The 19,295-nt window shown below is 39.9% G+C and overlaps 1 protein-coding gene across 3 annotated transcripts in view; it reads left to right on the forward strand.

Moving 5' to 3' along the window:
* Positions 1-19,295, forward strand: part of SHISA6 (shisa family member 6) — a 264,223-nt gene that overhangs the window by 112,988 nt on the left and 131,940 nt on the right. For 2 of the 3 annotated variants that reach the window (XM_039847367.1, XM_039847365.1), the window contains exon 3: positions 14,152-14,247. The exons of the other annotated variant lie outside the window; for it this stretch is intronic. In XM_039847367.1, the coding sequence (XP_039703301.1) occupies positions 14,152-14,247 (96 nt within the window). The remainder of the gene's footprint in view (positions 1-14,151; positions 14,248-19,295) is intronic. 3 annotated transcript variants of the gene reach the window in all.

A 19,295-nucleotide genomic window follows, 5' to 3' on the forward strand; every position in this document is an offset into this window, starting at 1 on the left:
CTTGCCCACCTCCAGAGGTTTTATGAAATCGAATGAGATAATAGTTACAAAGCAGAGGGTCTGGATTATAAAAACTCTCACAGTATTAAAAAATAAGTATTATAGCTATTGTTATTACTATGATGATGATTTTTATTACTGCAGCTGTTTAAATCAGGTAAATAAATCCCTTATTCAGTTAAGGTTGTCCTACATATGAAGATATTGGTTGAAATTGTCAAAACATATACATGTTTTAGTGGTTTAATGTTCCCTAAGGCAATTGGAATGAATTTAAGAAGAATGAAATTAAGAAGAAAGGCATTTACTCTGTCAACAACTATCCAGTGGGTACAAGATACGAGGTTTTCTGAACTCTAGATTATAAGAGGGGGTATACACAATAAATAAAAGCCAAATAGATGAACAAGAAATCATTGCACATAATGAAAATAAAATAATGTGATAGAGAATTTTGAGGACCCTACAGATGGTGGGGTAATTAGAGAAGGTCTCTCTCAGAAAGTAACATTTTCAATAAAACCTAAATGATTAAGAAGGATCTAGATTTGCACAGATCTGAGGACAGAGTGGTCCCGGTTGAGGGAACTGCATGTGCAAAGACTGTAAGACAAGCATGAGCTGGGCATATCTGAAGAACAGAAAGAACCCAAGGGAAAAGTGATGTGAGGGAGGGAACCCATCAGAGCCATGGTGTGTAGTGTCTTGCAGATTATTTTACATTTTTATTTTGAATGTACTCTGAAGTCTTGAAAGATTTTAAGACGAGACATAGCATGATCTGATGTCTATTTTTAGGAGATTACTTTTAAGTTATGCTATTTATAAAACAGATGGTAGTGGGTAAAGAGTTAAGTAGGAAGGCCAGTCCTACTGTAACAGGTGAGAGTTGGTAGTGGCTTTGATGAGGTGGCAGGAGAGATAGAAAAGAGTGGGTAAATATGAGACAAATTTTGCTTATAGTCCTGATCAGACTTACTGATGGCAGGGTGGATAAGCTGAAGAGAGGAATCAAGACTGTGAGATTGGGTAAGTGATGGTGAGGAAGCCTATGGAAGAGACTGTTTAGGAGCTGTATAAATATAGTATTCTTTTGACCATTGTTATGGGTTGAATTGTATCCCCTAAAAAGATATGCTGAACTCATAATTCCTGTATCTGTGTGTATCTTTATTTGGAAATTTGATTTTTTGCAGGTGCGATTAAATTGAGGTCATTACTGAATTAGGGTGGCCTTAATCCATTATGATAATGGATGATGCTGACAAGAACAACTGAATAGGGAGATGCACATACAAGTCGGACAGGAAAGAACTGAGAACAAAGTGTGAGGTGAAGAAAGCTACTTACTATTATCAACTCGTTAGACAAATTTTACTGCGAAGGGCAGCAGAGAAATGGGACGGTGCCTGGGATGGAGACATGGGGGTCAAGGGAGAGTGATGTGATTAGAGTTGTGAGAGTCTGTAGAAGTTTAAGTGTGGATGAGCCCATTGAGGGATAGAAATTGATGACTGAGAAAGTAAGGATAATTTCAGGAGCTAAGGCATTGAGAAGATGAAAGGGGATGGATGTTGGTCTAGGAGAGGAACAAGGGAATTTCCCTCCCTTCTAGCAGGGAGGACAGAGAGAGAGATTGGATGTAAACACCCTGTAAATAACAGTGTTCCTTTCCTACTGCTCTAGTTTCTCCATGGAGTGTGAGGCAAGGTCGTCAGTTGAAGAGCAGAAGGTATTGGAGGTTCAGGAACCAGGAGAAACCATAAAGACATTTGGAAAGTAGAAGAGTGAACATTCTAGAGAAGGAGAGCAGAATTACCAAAGGGTTGAAGAACCATTTGGGAATTTTGGTCATTAATTCTAAGAGACCTTGGGCAGTGACAATGATAACAGCAAATATATAGTACTTAACATATTCCAGACACTGTTCTAAACCTTTTACATATATCTTTTCAATCACCCTATGAGATAACTTATACGATATTCCACATTTTATTGATGAGTAAACTGGGGGGTTAAGTAATTTGTCCTAAATCACACAGCTAATAAGAAACAGAGCTGAGATTGAATCCAGATAGTCAATGTGGCTTCAGAGTGTAGGCCCTTCCTCCCATGTCACGTGATGGCTCCTTAGCACTGTGCATCATTTTGCCTAGCCAGGCTCACTTGCTCAGGCCTTGAATGGCAGTAGTCACCATTTATTATTTAGTGTATCGACTCAAGATCTTAAACACTTTACAGGTATTGATTGATTATCATCAAACCTTCATTAAATACTATTAGCCTCATTTACAAATGAGGAAATTAGGGGTCAGAGAGGTCAAATAATTTACTTGAAGTTCCATAGCAGCTAAATGGCAGCCAGTTGACTTTCATCACTGGTCGTTTTTCTGAGTTAAGACAGTAGAGTCAGATGAAGGCCAGTAGTGCTTATAAGAATGAACCAGTGTATCAACTGGATAAGGAGGGAAGGAAGGCTCAGGATGGTGATGAATGATTTATCAGAGTCTGGGCAGGAAACAGATGGTACTATTAAAAGGGGGAATTTGAGAATTGTTTAACAAAATCATCATTAAAAAGAAGTAAGGATTTAAAGAAACTACAGGAGATGGTGTAGTTTTTTGGACTAGTAACCATGACATACCATTCTACTCCAGAGTTGAAGAGACAGCAGGGAGGGAACGAGGTCAGGAACAAGAAAATAATGCTGTGTGGAGAACTCCTATAGCCCATCCATCCTTTTTTACTACTCCGGTTTCGCTCTCCGCTCCTGTCCTCCTCAATCCTGCTGGTGCCTCCCCCTGGTCAAACTAACTGGAAGTCAAAGAGTCCTGTGATGCAGTTCATAGAGGCCTTGGCACCTCCACATTCATAATCCAGCCTAGGGGACCCACATAAGAGGAGCAGGGCCTGCAGGGAAGACACTTAACCAGGTGGTCTTGAGGAGGGTCATGTTCTGCGTCACACCCAGCTAAATGAAGATGACCAAATGTCCAAGAGTAGAGGGAAGGGAAGGGCCCTGGACTTGCCACTAACAGGGATGTGCCCTCAGCAGGAGAATGGGCTTCCCTTGTGAGTGGACCGATAGGCTGGGTCACACACATGCACCAATAAATTCACCATGCCAAAGAGAATTATGAAAAAATAGAGACATAGTCAACATCTCACCTATCATATGCATCAGTGTCCCTGCCCCTAGGAGTTGGGGGTCTTAGGGTGGAGGAAATGGCAGGAGCTCACCCCTAAAAGGGGGTAGCATTGGGGGAAGTTCATGTGGCTGATTTCCCATATATGCTTCCTTGAAGTTTTCTGTTCTCTTAACAAGAGTGCAGCTGCTCCCCACCCCCAGACCTGTCAAGAAAGGAGACTGGAGTCTGATGAGAGTATACCATGCTCCCAGTGAGACCACCATCCCCTTTTCCCCACCCTGCCCATATCAATCATGGCTCTCTTGTGTCTTTTCCTGGGACTCAGGGAGAGCAATCTTGTTTTGCTCCCAGAAGGAAACATCTAAACAGAGTCACACATGACATTAATTCAATACATTCTCAGGCTACACTATACTCTATGCCTAAAATTCACTCACTTTACTTTGTATTTTCATCTCAGATTTGCCAAGGTGCCTTATTCACCATGACAACAAATACTTAACCCAATTCAATGTAAGAATGCCCTAAATTTGATTATGAACCTTCTCTCATTGATAACTTCTCAGAGATACATAATAGTCCACAAATTAAATTTATCTCCTATTGGGAGATAAAGTCTGATAAAAATTATAGCCCTTAAAAACTTTTCCCCTCCAATTTCTTACTGTGCTCTGTCTCAGAAGGGTCTCTCTTAGGTGTTTTGGAAGAGGTGGGGTCCCTTCAGCATCTGCTAGAAGCATGGCTTTCCTAGAATGAAAGGAACCCCCATTATACATAGTGACAGAGGATATAGGTTCTGTTCTAAATCACATATTAACCACTCTGTAACTATTTAACCTCTCTGAAACTGTTTACTCACCTGAAAAATGGAGATAATATTAATATTTTTCTCAAATATTTTTTCTAGATATAATAAGGCATTCATTGCTATTGTCTTCATGTAAAGGCATATGATAATACCATATAAAATGGTATTGACTTTTCAATATCATTTCATTGCTCGTGGGAAGTGCAATGATTTTGCAGAGTATGAGAATAGGTCAAAAAACAGAGAGAAAGTGGGTCTCAGCTGCCGCAGGGGTATCCCACTGTAAATCTGCACGGCAGTAACAAGAGGCGATAACCAGAGGGGATTTAACCAATTCTCATTTTTCTTAACTGACCTCTGAGGTCTGCCCTAATCTCCTAGGATGTCTGGGGTAAGAATGGCATCTTCCCTCCCTGCAGGGAGTGCTTGCATCCTTTGCTTTGTCTACCCAGGCCTTCTTCAGTACCTCTCTTGGCCAGGGTCCTGCTATCAAGAACGAGACAGAACTGAAATGGTCATCACAGTCAGAGATGGGAACTTGGTTAGACTCTGGGCATCTTTCCAAGGGGATTACAGCCAGCACATCTGAAGAGAAAATAATTGGCGTGCTGGGGTCCCCTGAAATAGAAATCAACCTCTGCACTGTTTCTTCCAGCACAGAGGAGGCTGTGGGCTATGTGGTGCCCTGGAGAGAGCACTGACCCGGGCAGATTTGGAATTTGGTTACAGTCAATAGTCAACACCTCCCTGACCTTGGACTGTATGTTTTTCCTTCTCAGCCCCAGTTTCCTCATCTGCAAATACTGAGGCTAAAAAAGGTGACCTTGAACACCCTTTCAGTTGTAACGTTCCCTGATTCTACCTCAGTGGCGCGGGGGAGGGAGGATTTAGCCCTCCTAAACTCTCTGATGATTAATGTCACCCCCAAGCAATCCTCTCTCTCATCCCCTTGGTAAATAATTAGGATGCTTTGGATGTGTGGACTTTTATTTTTGAGCCATGTGATTCTTTCTTTAAACAAATCTTATCACAAAGCTTATATAGTATACAAGAGAGTGTCCCCCTATTGCAGAGGATGAGCTTGACCTAGAGTTTGCCCTTGGCCACAGCTGGAGACCACTATAGAGTACATAGTTATGTTTTTGTTTGTTTGCGTGTTTGTTTTAGTTTCAAACACAAAATACCAGTTTTCTTAAACCCAAACCAACTGATGGTTCGAGAGGACATTAATTTGAATCTAAAGGGGTTGGTTTATGAATGACTTTCTGGAGAATTTGCTCCCAGTGTAATGGTTATCAATCTGTATTCGAGGTCCTGCCACCCACCCACCTGGCTTGTGATCCTCCTTCTTCTGTATCTGATGAGAGCATCTGCTTTCCTGGGGCAGAATTATAGGATGAACATCACCTTTTTGAAAGTCAAGTGTTAGGGTTTAGTTTCCCAAACCATCTATGTATCGTTGAGAAAGTCTCTGCTCACCCACTTTGAGTTTACATTTCCTCCTTTCATCAAATGACAGTATTGGGCAGGGTGGTTCCCAAGACATTCTGGCAAAATGGGATTGCTTATCTGGAGCACTCACAGATGTGGACTCATGGCCTTCACCAGGTAACAGAGGGAAGACGCCAGAGGGCAGATAGGCGAGGTTGCTCAGAGTATTTGCCAACAGTTCTGCTAACTCTATAGACTCTGGAGGAAATAGTCCCCAGGCACATGTGTGAGAAAGCACTAGAATTGTCACATAAAATAAAGCATTCTCAGTAGCTGCTCTCTAGAGATTTTTACACCAGTAAATAGTCACTGTCAGCGCAATCTGCAATTAAACCTGGCCTGCTCCCAAGTTTACCTTGCTGGAGCAAGCTTAGAGCTGCCTTATTTCCTCAACAAAAAGTGACTCATAGAGGAACACAGGCCCCCTGGCTCCCAGCTCCCTCCCATAATGGAGAAATGGTGCAGGCTCTTGGGAACTGGAAGGATCCTTGGGTTTCCTGTGGGAAGAGCTCTCAGGCCAGATAGCAAAGCCCAAGCTCTCTCCAGCTCCTTCTGCTCTTGGCTCTTTTTGGCCTGAGGTCAGCTTGGGGGGCATGCAGAGTAAGAGGACGCCAGGGAGTTCCCTGTATGGGAAAGAGGAAAGACTAGTCTTGATGTGAATAGCAGCTCCTATTTATTGAGGCTTATTGGTGTGGATTAGTAAACGAAATGACTTATACACAGGATCTCATTTAATTCTTACCACACTCCTGCCAGGTGGGTATTAGTATCTGCATTTGATGAGTACCTTGCCATTTACACAAGGAAAAGTGGCCCCTGTTACTTTCTGGACCTTGTACTTCTTTTTATAAAATAACATTTATTAGAGTTCTTTTTTTTTTTTTTTTTTTCATATAAGTACAAAGAGGAAAACAAAGGCTGGCCCATGTTCCTACTCCCTAATCCCATATAAACTCTGCAAATAGTACAAAAATTAAAATAACACATATACGTGTTTAGAAAAATTAAACAGAAAAGAAAGCAATAAAACTCAAAGGTAAACACCTCTCTTCCTTTGTCCTAGACCCTCTCTCCAAAGGAAAGGAAGTTTTAGTTGTTTGTATGCATGATTATTTTCAGAAAAAAGTATTATTTGTATAAACCATCCTATCTACGATGGATTTCTATATATTCTCTCTGTGTATATTGTTTTCATTCTTATTTATATAAAAAGGATCATACTAAAACATTGCTTTATACCTTGCCTTTTTTTTAACTTTCTACATTTTGGAGATCTTCCTATAGCAGCACATATAGCTCTGCCTCATTCTTTTTAATGGCTGCATAGTATTCCATCACATGTATGGATTCCAGTTTACTTAGTCAGTGCCCCATTGACTGAAACTACTGCAGTCAATGCTACTGCACTGTCTAGCCTGGTTCGTAGATTATGGAAAAACTTAAGAGCATATATGCAGGGTAAATCATAGCAGTGAGATACTAAAGTCTCTTTTTTCAAACAGGTGCCACTAATTTAAATTCCCACCAGCAGCAATAAGAGAGCCTAGTCCCCTGGCATTGGGTATAATCAGAATAAGGAAGTTTTACTAAACCTATTAGTTTTTTAAAAAGTACTTCATATGTTGATTTGCATTTCCTTAATTATGAGTTAAATCATATTTTTATATCTCCATTGGCCTTTACAATTTTTTTTTCTTTTTTTGAGGGGTATAATTACCTGTTCATATTCCTTATGCATTTTTTCTAGTGTTTTATTGTTATTAATATGATCGACTCTTTTGTAAACAAAGGGAAAAGTCCTTTCTCACATGTATTGAAAATATTTTCCTAGGGTTTAACATGTGTTTTAATTGTTGTCTGTGGTATATTTTTTCATAGAGAAGTTTGGCAGTGGAGCAATTACATAGCAGGCCGCTAGCACCATTTGAGCTCCCTATCAGCTTTTCAGAGATGGCAGCTCCCGATCTGTTCTGCTTGCATGTTTTGCATTTCAAGCAGTCTCAGAAAATGGAAAGTTGTCCCCGCTATCACTGAAGCTACTTTTTTGTTTCATTTCATCACAATAGTGTACTTTTATTGACCTATTTGCATACCAGATTTTTCAGGGCAACTTCAGTATCACTCAACTTTATTTCTGTCAATAAAGACAATTTGTTAAATCTTAAAAATGTGTAATCTAATTTCCTAATCTTAATGAATGAGTTTGGGTAGTGCTTAAAGATTATAAATAAATAATCCATGATTTTAGAAATTCGATGATTTTACTTCTTGCTTGGCAGATATCATTGGTTAGCTTTTTCTCCCTCTCAGTGAGGACTTATGAGGTATTTTGGTTTCTTAGTTTTTAAAAACTGGAGACTCTTTGCTCCCTTTATTGTTGGAGGATAATTTGGCAGTGGATGAAATCCTTGGGTAACAGTTACTTAACCAAAAACTAACTAGCTAACTAATGACCTATCTATCATATATGTATCTGTTTATTCATCTATATATCTCCCTATCACATATCTAATTTAGCCATCCATCCATCCATCCATACATCCATCCATCCATCATCTATCTATTCATCCATTATCTCGGTCTGTCTGTCTGTCTCTCTACCATTAAACAAAATAAAATAATTATTTAACAGTCAAACATCTCCCCAACTACCCAGCATAGGAGATAAAATACAGAAACACCTCATATACCCTTCCCCAATTACATTCCCCTTTCTACCTCCAGAAAAATCTGTTTTCCTGGTCAGTATTTATCATTTCCCTGAATTTCCTCGTATTGTATAACACTGTATATGCAAGTATCCTTAAATAATATAGTGTTGTATTGCATGTTTTAAAACTCTCTATATATGATGTCATCCTGTTTTTCTTCAGTTTGTTTAGTGTACTCAACACTATAACCATGACTCATCCATGTTGATACTGAGAGTTCTGGTTCATTTCATTTGTACTGTTGTATAGGATTACATTATATGAGTATACTGCTATTTATTACTTTTCTCTTAGTAAGAATATAGGGTTTTTTCCTCCAAATTTGTCTTTATTACGAACAACATTACATATTAACATGCGTGTGCATACCTCCTTATGCACATAAGTGAGGATTCTTCTAGGGCATATACCTAAAAGTGGAATTGCCAGTTTTATGATATATCCATCTTCAACTTATTGGCTTTTGCCAAAGTTCTTTACAAAGCACTTGTACCAATTTACACTCCCACCAGAAGTGTGCAAGAGTTCTTGTTCCCGCCTATCTATGGTGGTAGTCTCTGGCATTTTCATTTTTGCCAGAATACTGGGTGTGAACTGTATCTCATTACAGTTATAATTTGACTTTCCTGATTTCTTGTGAGATTGGACACTACTTCATATGTATTGATCTTTGGGTTTTCTCTTCTGTGACTTGCCTATTATTTCTTCTGCCTATATTTTCTATTGGATTGTTTTACTTTCTTATTAATTTAAGCTATTTATGTGCCTGGGATATTAATGTAAATATGTTTCTAGTGTTTGACTTGTAGTTTCATGATTGCTGATATATCATAGTTCACAAGTTTTCAGTTGTTTCCTCTTTAGTCAGTGAATTTTAATCCTTGTCTAAAAACCTTCCTCAGCTTTGAGATCATTAACATATTCTCCAATATTTTGTAACAGGTTTAAAGTTTGATTTTTCATATTTAGATTTCTAGTCCTTCTTGAATTGCATTTGTGTGTGTGTATTGTTTTACCTCTATTAAGCGAAAAGTCTGCTATCTTTTTTCTAAAGAAAGATTTTCAATTCTTTCTTCTTTTCATTATTTTCAATGAATTTTAGAGGAATGGAATAAAAAAATCTGTACTCAAAAATATTAGCAAACCCTTAAATAGCATTTAGTAGTATTGTTGTAAATGATATATATATACACACATACATTATACACACGTTATACACACACACACACACACATATACACACACACATTCATACATATATATACTCATTTAATCTTCTCAACAACCTAGTCATGGATATTATTATTGTTTCCCTTTTGCATTTGGAGAAGCAGATGCGTGGATGGGTTTGAATCTTGTCAGCCAGGTTCCAGAGTATGTATTCTTCAACCAGTATACTTCCTGCCTCTATGGAAATAAAATTCTCAAAATTCCTTAAAAGGTGGTTTCACTTTCTATAGGTTCAGTATTTTATGAAGATGACTTTTTTCCTTTATATTTTAATGCCATTTCACCAGATATATCTAGATATAGGTCTTCTCTAATATATAGTTTGACACTTGATTTTTTTTTATGGAAAGACTAAAATCTCCATCTACTTAGAAAAAAATAAATTTTAATTATTACTTCTGAATTATGCTTTCTATCTCTCTTCTGGGAATATTGTTTGAAATATATAGTAGCTTCTAGAGTTGTCCTCTCTGTCTCTTCTTTTCTCCCATCGTTTTCATTTCTTTGTCCCTCCACCGAGTACCTAGTGCATCTTTCTCATTGGAATTTTCTTCACTGATTTTCCTCAATATCCACTCTGTTGTCCATATTTGCAGCTCAGGCAAACTCTCTTGATTAGTTTGTTTGTCTCCCGTGGTTGTTGATCTAATTTCACAGATGCTGAGTTCTCTTAAATCTTATTGAGAGCACCAGTCAGATATTACCTCTTGTTTCTTGCAGCAAATCTCTTTACACAGAAAATTTCCCTCTAGTTACTCAGGAACCCAGCCTCAGACTTCCCTTTAGCTTTCATTTGCCTCATACCTAGAGATTGTTGTCCTATGACTTCCAGATGATAGCTATGGTGAGAGGGCAGCCGCAGAATTGGAGGGAGAGAAGTCATCCAAATGCTGCTTTGCATAGTTCAGTTCAGCAGGTGGTGGTAGGCACACTCTGCAGCCTGATATCATCCTTGTTCCTGATCAGGGGCTGTGTGTTTGTCATGCTCTTGATACTTAACAGGGGTATTCATAGAGCTCTTGCTTACATCTTTCTGGAGCTCTGCTGGATATATGGTTGTTTCTCTGGAAGTGCAATTTGAGCAGTGTTTATACTCCTTTGGCTTCCTGCCTCAATGATGGGCAGGAAGGTGTAAACTTGGGGTAGTGGCTGCCAGACAGAGAAGGGCATAAAGAATTCTGTGACCCATTTATATCGTTCACATCATCAACCGATGAACTACACATCACCAAGGCAAAGAAGGGGCATTGAATCCCTTTCTTTTAACTGTGTAGGGCTTTGCTTTTACCCACCATTGTTATCTTCATCCTGCCCTTGTTCATGCTAAACTGATTGTTCCTTTGGAGGAAACATAAGATGTAAATCATTCTAGACCTTGGCATCCTAGCACTGACTGTGTATCCAGCTGAAGACTGGCCTGTCAATAGTTCTCTTTAACATAGTATTATAAAGTGTGGTCCCTGGACCTGTGGTTATCATCAGCATCACTTGAGGACTTGTTAGAATGGAAATGATCATGCCTCACCTCTGACCTACTAAATGAAGAATTCCTTGGCTGGGGCCCAGTATCTGTGTGCCATTCAGGTGAGTCTGATGTGTTCAAATTTGAGGACCATGGCTTGAGCAAAAGCTGAAACTGCTACTCTTCCTTTTCCGATCCAACCTCACAGGCAGCTTTCTCAAAAATTACCCAAGAGATGCCCTTGAAAAGTATAAAGGCTTCATGAAGAGTTGGGTGCTCATTGAATAGTTTCTAGACTTGGTTTTTATGTTTACTTTTTATTTCATTTAATCAAAGTTTTCCAAACTGATCTGACCATAAACTTCTTTATTCCTGATAACAGCTCTTGATCCTGGCCCCTTAGCGTATCTTTCTTTTTCCCAATTCAGAACCTTTGTACTTTAAGCTCAATACCTCTCACCTCCAATTTCTATGAACTTGTTCGTCACCAAGTAGATTTCTAGCTTAGCATTTCCACTGGGTCCTGGCTAAAGTCCCAGAAGGGTCATGCCTGCACTCATTCAGATCAGAGGGTCAGGTTGCTAGGGTGAGAATTATAGAAAGATTGTGGACTTTGGATTCAATTTTCCATCAATAAAATGGGGGAATAATAATAATAGACAATTTACCATGCAGTAGTGATTAAAATCTTAAGTAAATAGTACATGTGAAAGATCTTTGTAAACTGCATATGCTACAAAATGTTCACTATTATTATGCAAAAAAAAATAAGCCATGTTTTCAGAGTCTCTGTCTCTCTGTGTGGCACATAGTAGGGGATCAGGAAATTTCAGCTTCCTTTCCAAAAGCATAGCCCCAAAGCACTAGGGCAATGCTTAGTCCTGAGGGGCCTTATTCCAGTTGACAGATAAAAATGACTGTAAATAGCACAGGCACTGTTTTATGTTCCATCTTTCTCAGTATTGATTTGTTTATCAAAAATTTTATTTATGAGGAGCACAAAAATAAACCAGTCCAAATTCTGCAGGATGTATCACAGATTCTGAATTAATGAGATCCAAATTTATGAGGGTTCTGAATTCTTACTGCCTTTTCTTACTCTTCTGTTGTTGGGAGATGGGTGGAGAGAGTGACTACATTACAGGACAAGGGTTCCCCTCTCCCTAGGGCTTGTAGTATACCCTATTACATTCCCTTGTCTCTCTCTCCTTCAACCCCTGATGAAGATGAATTTATCTAAGAACTAGAGTCTGGTTTCTGGAGCTGTGATATGGCTTGGGATATGGGCAGAAGGCTCTTAGTTCAGCTCCAATAATTCTATTCTATAAAATTCTTGTGACCCCAGTGTTTTGTAGCAAGAGAGTTCCTTGTGGAAAGCTTTGTGCCTTGAGGAATGAGATATTTATTTCAGAGTGGAGGGCATGAGAGAATCAGTGGTATAATTTTCTTATGTTCCTGATACGCTAGGACAATGGTTCTTAGAGTTTGATCCCTGGACCCCACATCATCATCATCACCAGACAATTTGATAGAAATACAAACCCTTGACTGAAACTCTGAGAGCGGGCGCAGTAGTCTGTTTAAACACACCCTCCTGTTTTTTCTGATGCATACTCAGGTTTGAGAGCTACTGATCTGGGAGAAGGACAGAACAGGGCCAGCCAGACTCCACTCTTTTGAGGGAGAATGCTGGAGCACCCATGAGGGTCCCAGCAAATGGTGATTGAACCCACATGAATAAACTGACCTTAGGTTGTTTCTCTACTTACTCTATGGCAATGGTTCTTTTTCCCAGTGGCACATTAGAATTACCTAGAGAGCATCTTAAAAATAGGCTTACCTTATCCCTGACCAACTGAAACATAATCCCTGGAGTAGTGACTGGACATCTGTTTTTAAATGCTTTCAGATGATACTGACATACACCCAGGTTTGAGATCTAATGCAGAGGGTGCCTCACTAAGAAAAAAATGTGGTTTGAGTTGTCTTTATACTTATTGTACATTTTCCATTAGAAATGTATTTTGCCTATTTATATTATAAAAATTACATACTCATAATAGAAAAAAATCTTGGAAAATATAGAAAAATTGAAAGGTGAGGGGGAAAAAAAAAGATTCATGTTTTAACTAACCAAAGGCAGTTGTCTGTATTGGCTATGTTTTCTTTCAATCTTTTAATGTACTGTTTGAATTTTTGCCTGCATTGTGAGCATATTTAATATAGCATTTTCTGCCGATCTTTTAACTTAACATTACATCTTGGGTAGTTCTTCACATTGTTATAATTGTAAGTATGGTCTTTAATACATTTTTGTGGCAACATGACAAAAAATGGCTTTTCTCCATTTTCATATGTATATATCTCAGGACGGCATTTAGAGAGTTCTTTCTTTACAATGTCTGTATTTCAAACTTTTTGTGAAATCCTATTTCTAATGTCAGAAGCAGAAGATTAACCCTCTTTCTCTTTGAATTTCTCCTCCCGGGGTCCTAACCTGCCTTCAGCCTTTTCCTCACACCACCCCACAGGTAGATGGATGCTGAAAGACAAGATCTTATTGCAGAAAGTCAAGAGAGGAAGGCACAGAAATATTTTTTCCAGTGTTTTATAACCAACATTCTACTCGTCAACTTTAGCTGATGTTGAGTTTCTTCTAAGCCACAAGGCTATAGTTCCATAGGATGTGGTATCATTCTTAAATATACACATACATAGAGCAGCCTTGATCAGACCCATGCCTCTGTGCTTTAGAAAGAAAGAAAACAAGTGAATAAGGCAAGAAAGAGAAGGAAAGAAGCTGGGGCAAAAGGAGGGATGGAAGGACAAACTGATTGATGTTCTGGTGTGCTCAGTCAGAAATGCCAAAATCAAGCCATGTGTCCCCTTTTCCCTGCCTCTGCTTTCAACATAACCTTTCCAAAACTTTCTTCTTTGTTGCAGTTTATATATGTGTGTGTATATGTATATATGTGTGTATATATATATTCATAATATATGTGTGTATATATATTCGTAGTCTTTGTTGCACAGTAATATATATCTAATATGTTGACATACTATTTACTATATATAAATAGTAGAAATATATACTTTATATATTTATAAAATATATATTATATATTTATATATAAATTTATGAAATTAGTATATATATTTTTTCCTTGACTGCTTCTACCTTCTGATTTAGCTGCTGACTTGAAATTAAGTTCAACACCATTGTTAGGTGAGCTGAAACTGCAACATTTGTCTTGTTGCTGTCATGGATGCGCCGGGTAATTCTGCCCCATCTTCTTGCAGGACATTATGGGAAGGATGCTTACCGAAGTGGAGGAGCTGATCTCCATAACTTCATCTCATCTGGATTTGTCACATTAGGAAGAGGACACACGAAGGGTACAGTGGAAACCATTTTTTACTAAAATACAGAGGTTGCTAGGGATCCCGATCTGAAATGTGAAGATGGTTTGGAGACCAGAGGCTTATCCAGGACAGGAATAAATAGGGCAGTTTCATTGCAGCTTGTCCTGGTGACATGCATGGCTCAGACAAGAGTGACCAAAAGGTCACAAGTGTGACTTTAGAGGGCAATAATAGACTTCCAAGAGACATCCATCCCGCTCCGCCCATGGTGTGGAGCAGGACACAAATGCCAATGGCTCCCTGTGGGAGGGGACCACAGGCAGCGTGGTGGGAAACACTGCCAATGGATGTGGCAACATTTGCAAAATACTTGTTGTCCTCTTGGCTATTATTCCTTTTTTTTCTTTAAAGTCACATTTTATAAACTGATGTCAGTGTACTATACCGTGAGTTTTGAAGCCGGCATGCATGTTGAGAGTTTCAGCATCCTAAGTGTGTCTATGTAAACTCTCTATGATGTGGACACAAAGGTAGAGGTTATGAAGACCTTCAAGCTGCAACATGAAAGCTAACATGGCATTTCTGCTGAGCTGCTTTATGACCTATCTGACAGCTTGCAGAGCATCTGTGTAGGAGGTTTGGAATCCTTGATTCTGTCTTTTGTTTAAACAGAGTCCTGCTAGTATTGTGAGCATTATGTCATATCAAGAGTAACTGGCTCCCTAACTCCTCTGATTACCTTCCTAACACCTGTGTACTGTTATAGACCAACTGTGAATTCTGTTGTAGGGATGGTATATCCCTGTCTTCTGCTGAAATATGTGTCTGTTTTAAGTGAGAGTGAACAAGGAACTTTGCAATATTTTTCTTACATTCCATGCACCTACTTTTTAAATTCTCTATGTGATGTGTGTTTATCCTATATAGAAAAAAATATATGTATCTGTGTATGTATTTTCTGTTGTGTCTATTTGTGTCTAAATAAAGTTTATTGAGGATACAGGTGGCATTTGTGGCTAATAAGAATTGCAGAATCAAATTGTGAACAGAAGGGGAAATGGGCTGCACAATTAACCAGCGAAAGACACAATCCTAATTAAACCCATATTAACTCAAACCCAGGATGGCCAGTCTTCATGTCATCTACATTGTGATAATTACCTATTTTAGTGAAACAAATCACTCTAAAAAGTAGCATTTTGAAACAGTAGTAAACATTTATCTCACATGGTTTTGTGCACGTCAGGAGTTTGGAAACAGCTGAGCTGGGTGCTTCTGGCTTGGGGTCTCATGAGGTTACAGACAAGATGTCAGCAAGACTGCATCATCTGATGGCTTGGCTGGGGCTGGAGGACCTGCTTCTAAGATAATTCTCTCACATGGTGCTGGCTGGTGGCAGGGGGCCTCAGTTACTCCCTATGACATTCTCTCTATGGCTATTCGTCCTCACGACATAGTGGCGGGTCTTCCTCAGACTGAGTGATCCAAGAAAGAGACAGTATCTACAATGTCTTTTATGACCAAGCCTATTGGTTACACACCATCATTTTCACAATATTCTATTGGTTACGCAAGTCAGCCCCATACAGAATGGGAGACTAATCGGGGGTGTGAATATCAAGTGCCAAGGATCATCGAGGGCCATTTTGGAAGCTGGCTACCATGCTTCTATGACCCATGGAGCAGAGCTAGGAATTTGGATCTTTCCCACAGAGCATGGCAACTCTTACTAAGGTGTCTCAACTGCAGTGTTTTCCCACTCTACCCCTACCCCTTGTAAATGGTTCACCCTGAAACACCAGACAGTTCAATCAATCCGTCTTCCTCCCTCCCTCCCTTCCTCACTCTCTTCCTCCTCCATCTCTCTCTCTCCCTCTCCCTCCATCCATATCTCTCTCTCTCTCTGTCTCTCTCTCTCTCCCCGCTTTCCTATTTACATATATCTATATCTATGTCTATGTCTATATCTATATATCTTCTAGTTCATGTACTCATTCAACAAATATTTCATGAGGCCTGCTATGTGCTAAGCAATATTTAGAAGCAAACAAAATAAGATCTGTCCTTATGGAGCTCACATGCCATTGCGGGAAGCAGACAAAATGAGTTCTTGATAATAAGTGTAAGGATAAAACCTAAAGCAGGTAAGGGGGCAGGGAGTTCTATGGCAGGGAGTTCTTATCAGAGAAGCCCTCTTGGATAAGCTAATAATTGAGCAGAGACCTACATCCCAGGCAGAGGCAACAGGATGATCCTGAGGTAGCTTTCTTGTGATGTCAAGAAGTAGGAAGGAGGCCACTGTGAGTGCAGCAGAATAGAAGAGGCCAAGAGTAGAAGAAGATGGAATCAGAGCCACAGGGGAGCCAGATCACACATTTATCAGGCTATAAATGTAAGGCTGCCTTCAAATTAACTAGACCTCCATCAGAGCAACATAAAGATCATTCCATATCCCTACCTATTTTCTAGGTCACTGTCACCTGGTGTATCCAGGAGGCCTTACGCTGCCTGCGTGTAACCACTGTTTATTATCTCCCTCGTCTTAACATTTTCTGTGGCCTCATCCAGCCCTCCTGTGCATACATAGCCTGCCCTCCGCATGTCCATAGCCCTTACCAGATCTTCTTCTCCATTCTCATCCACCCAAAGGCCTCCAAAACCTTCTCTTCCCAGGAATGTAAATTGCATGTATTTTCCTAGTTAGATAATAATTAAAGTTTAATGAGCAAAGAGACTGTGGGTAGGGGAGGTGGCAGAGGGTGGGGGAGCTTTGGAAATGAAGATTCCCTTCTAATATCAGGGACGCTTTAGTTCCCACACAGCCTAGATCTTTCGAAAAGGGCCAAGCTCCATTCTCCCTTCAGAGGAAACCAAGTTCAACTCTGAATGGTACCTATAGGCAGACCAACCCCATGTAAAAACCCCATGGAAAGGGAACCATTTGGTGATCTCTAATGTGGCACCATTCTCCATCCTGCATGTTCAATCCTCTTCCATTCCTTTTTTTTTTCCATATATATATATATATATATATATATATATATATATATATATATATATATATATATTTTGTTTGTTTGTTTTGTTTTGTTTCAACTCCACCTACTGTCTTTCTTATCCCTCTTCCTTTATTCCTTTTTTACCCCTTTGTTTCTACATTTTGTCTAAGGCCTTCTGGTGGAACCCAGCCATTGTGTAGACCCAGTGTATCTCTCAGAACTAATGGGATAGCCCACACCTTCTTTCGAAGGTAATGCTGTTGTCCTACCAACCCACATCCCTGAATTTAACATATGTTTCTAATGAAACTGATTACCTGAGAACCAAGCATAGATGGTCCCTGTTCTAAATGGCACTGGGAGCCTTCATTGGAAGCTTAGATGACACCAGTCCGTGTTCCATTTCACAGGCCCCAGAGGCATATGGAGATAGAAGTGTACTCTAGCTTCAGTGAGGACTTTTCTAATTTCAGAAAGTTCTTGTTCTCCCTATTTTATAGGTGGAAAAACTGAAACTAGAGCAATTGAATAACTTGCCCAGGTCAACATCAAACAATACTGTTTCATTCCCAATCCATGTCTGTTTTTCAAGAGCATGCTCCCAACCACTGCACATCCTGCCTCTTGAAAATAGAAAGAGCCGAGATAGTTCATTGGTAATGGCTCAGTGGGAACCACACATTGGTGAGCACTCAGTAACCAATGGCTGTCTTTATTAGAGGTACACATTTTGCAAGACAGGAAGTCATAAAAATTAGAGGGACCAGAAATTAGAGCATCAACACCATATTAGCAGGGTCTGACCTCCTAGAAAGGGAGTCACCTCTGATAATTTCTCGAGGTCTGTCTGTACCTACAGAGACCCTATTCGTTTTAGGCAGTTTGTTTAAAATCTCTCCAGCTAGGTTTTTTTTTTTTTTCTTTGAGTCGGGTAGAAGTCTCCACACATCAATATTGTTAATTCCAGTGACTTCCACTAGTGCATCCCAAGCCACACCAGACCTTAGTCCTTATAGGGGTAATGGCAGCAAATGCACCTAAGCAGTTTGCAGGGTGATTGTGATGTGCTGGTTCCTGTTCCCACTCTTCTGGTATTTTCCATTGTTCACTAGGTTCTTTACATCATTCCAGGAGCCAGGTAGTGTGTGTGTATGCGCGCATGCACGTGTGTCTGTGCGCGTGTTTGTGTGTGACAAAGAGAGACAGAGACAGAGCCAGAGAGAGCCAGAGAGATAGAGAGAGAGAGGAATTCCTGAAGCCATTGCTAAAAGGTAGGCACTGCAAAGTGATTGCCCCTTTGTAGGAGGCAGATACTATTGCCCATCTAATCGTTCATTTTGTGTAAGCACATTTGGTGAGCACCTGCTCTGTGTCAGCCACTGTTCTAGGTACTGAGGATACAGCAGAAAAATTTACATGCCATTAATAGATGATAGAAATGAAAGAACGAAAGAAGGAAGGAAGGAAGGAGAGGGAGGAGGAGGGAGGAAGGGAGAGGAGGCTGAAGGAAGGAAGGAAGGAAGGAAATGAAGGAAGAAGGAAGAAGGAAGGAAGGAAGGAAGGAAGGAAGGAAGGAAGGAAGTAAGTCAAGATGGAGTTAAGAACTATGGAGCAAAGTGATAGAGGGAAATGGAGAGAAGAGTTCAAGTTTTTAAAAGAGCATCCAGAAGACTTCAGAAAAATTTGACATATGAGCAAAGATTGAAGGAGGTAAAGGATCAAGTCAGCTGGATTCCTGTGGAAGGGTCTCCCAGGCCAAGAGAACAGTGGTACATTGCCCACCTGGCTTGCATGGGGACAACTGTGAGACTAGAGCAAATGGAGCTGGGTGCGAGCGGTAGGAGTTGAGGTCAGAGTGGGGCTGGATCTTGACCATACTGGGCCCAGAATCTGGTTTCCACTCTGCTTGAGGTGAAAAACAAAATGTTTTGACCTGGGGATTAGGAAGATGGAAGTCTGTAGGAGGGGCAGGGTTTAGGCAGAGGTTGGGGGTGAGGTGAATTCACTCTAGCTTCATGGTAAGTTTTAGATGCTTATTAATCATCCATGTGGAAATGTCAAGTTCAGGGGAGAGGCCCTGGC

The sequence above is a fragment of the Pteropus medius genome, unplaced genomic scaffold (genome assembly GCF_902729225.1).
Source record: "Pteropus medius unplaced genomic scaffold, Ma_sr-lr_union100, whole genome shotgun sequence".
Lineage (NCBI taxonomy): Eukaryota > Metazoa > Chordata > Mammalia > Chiroptera > Pteropodidae > Pteropus > Pteropus medius.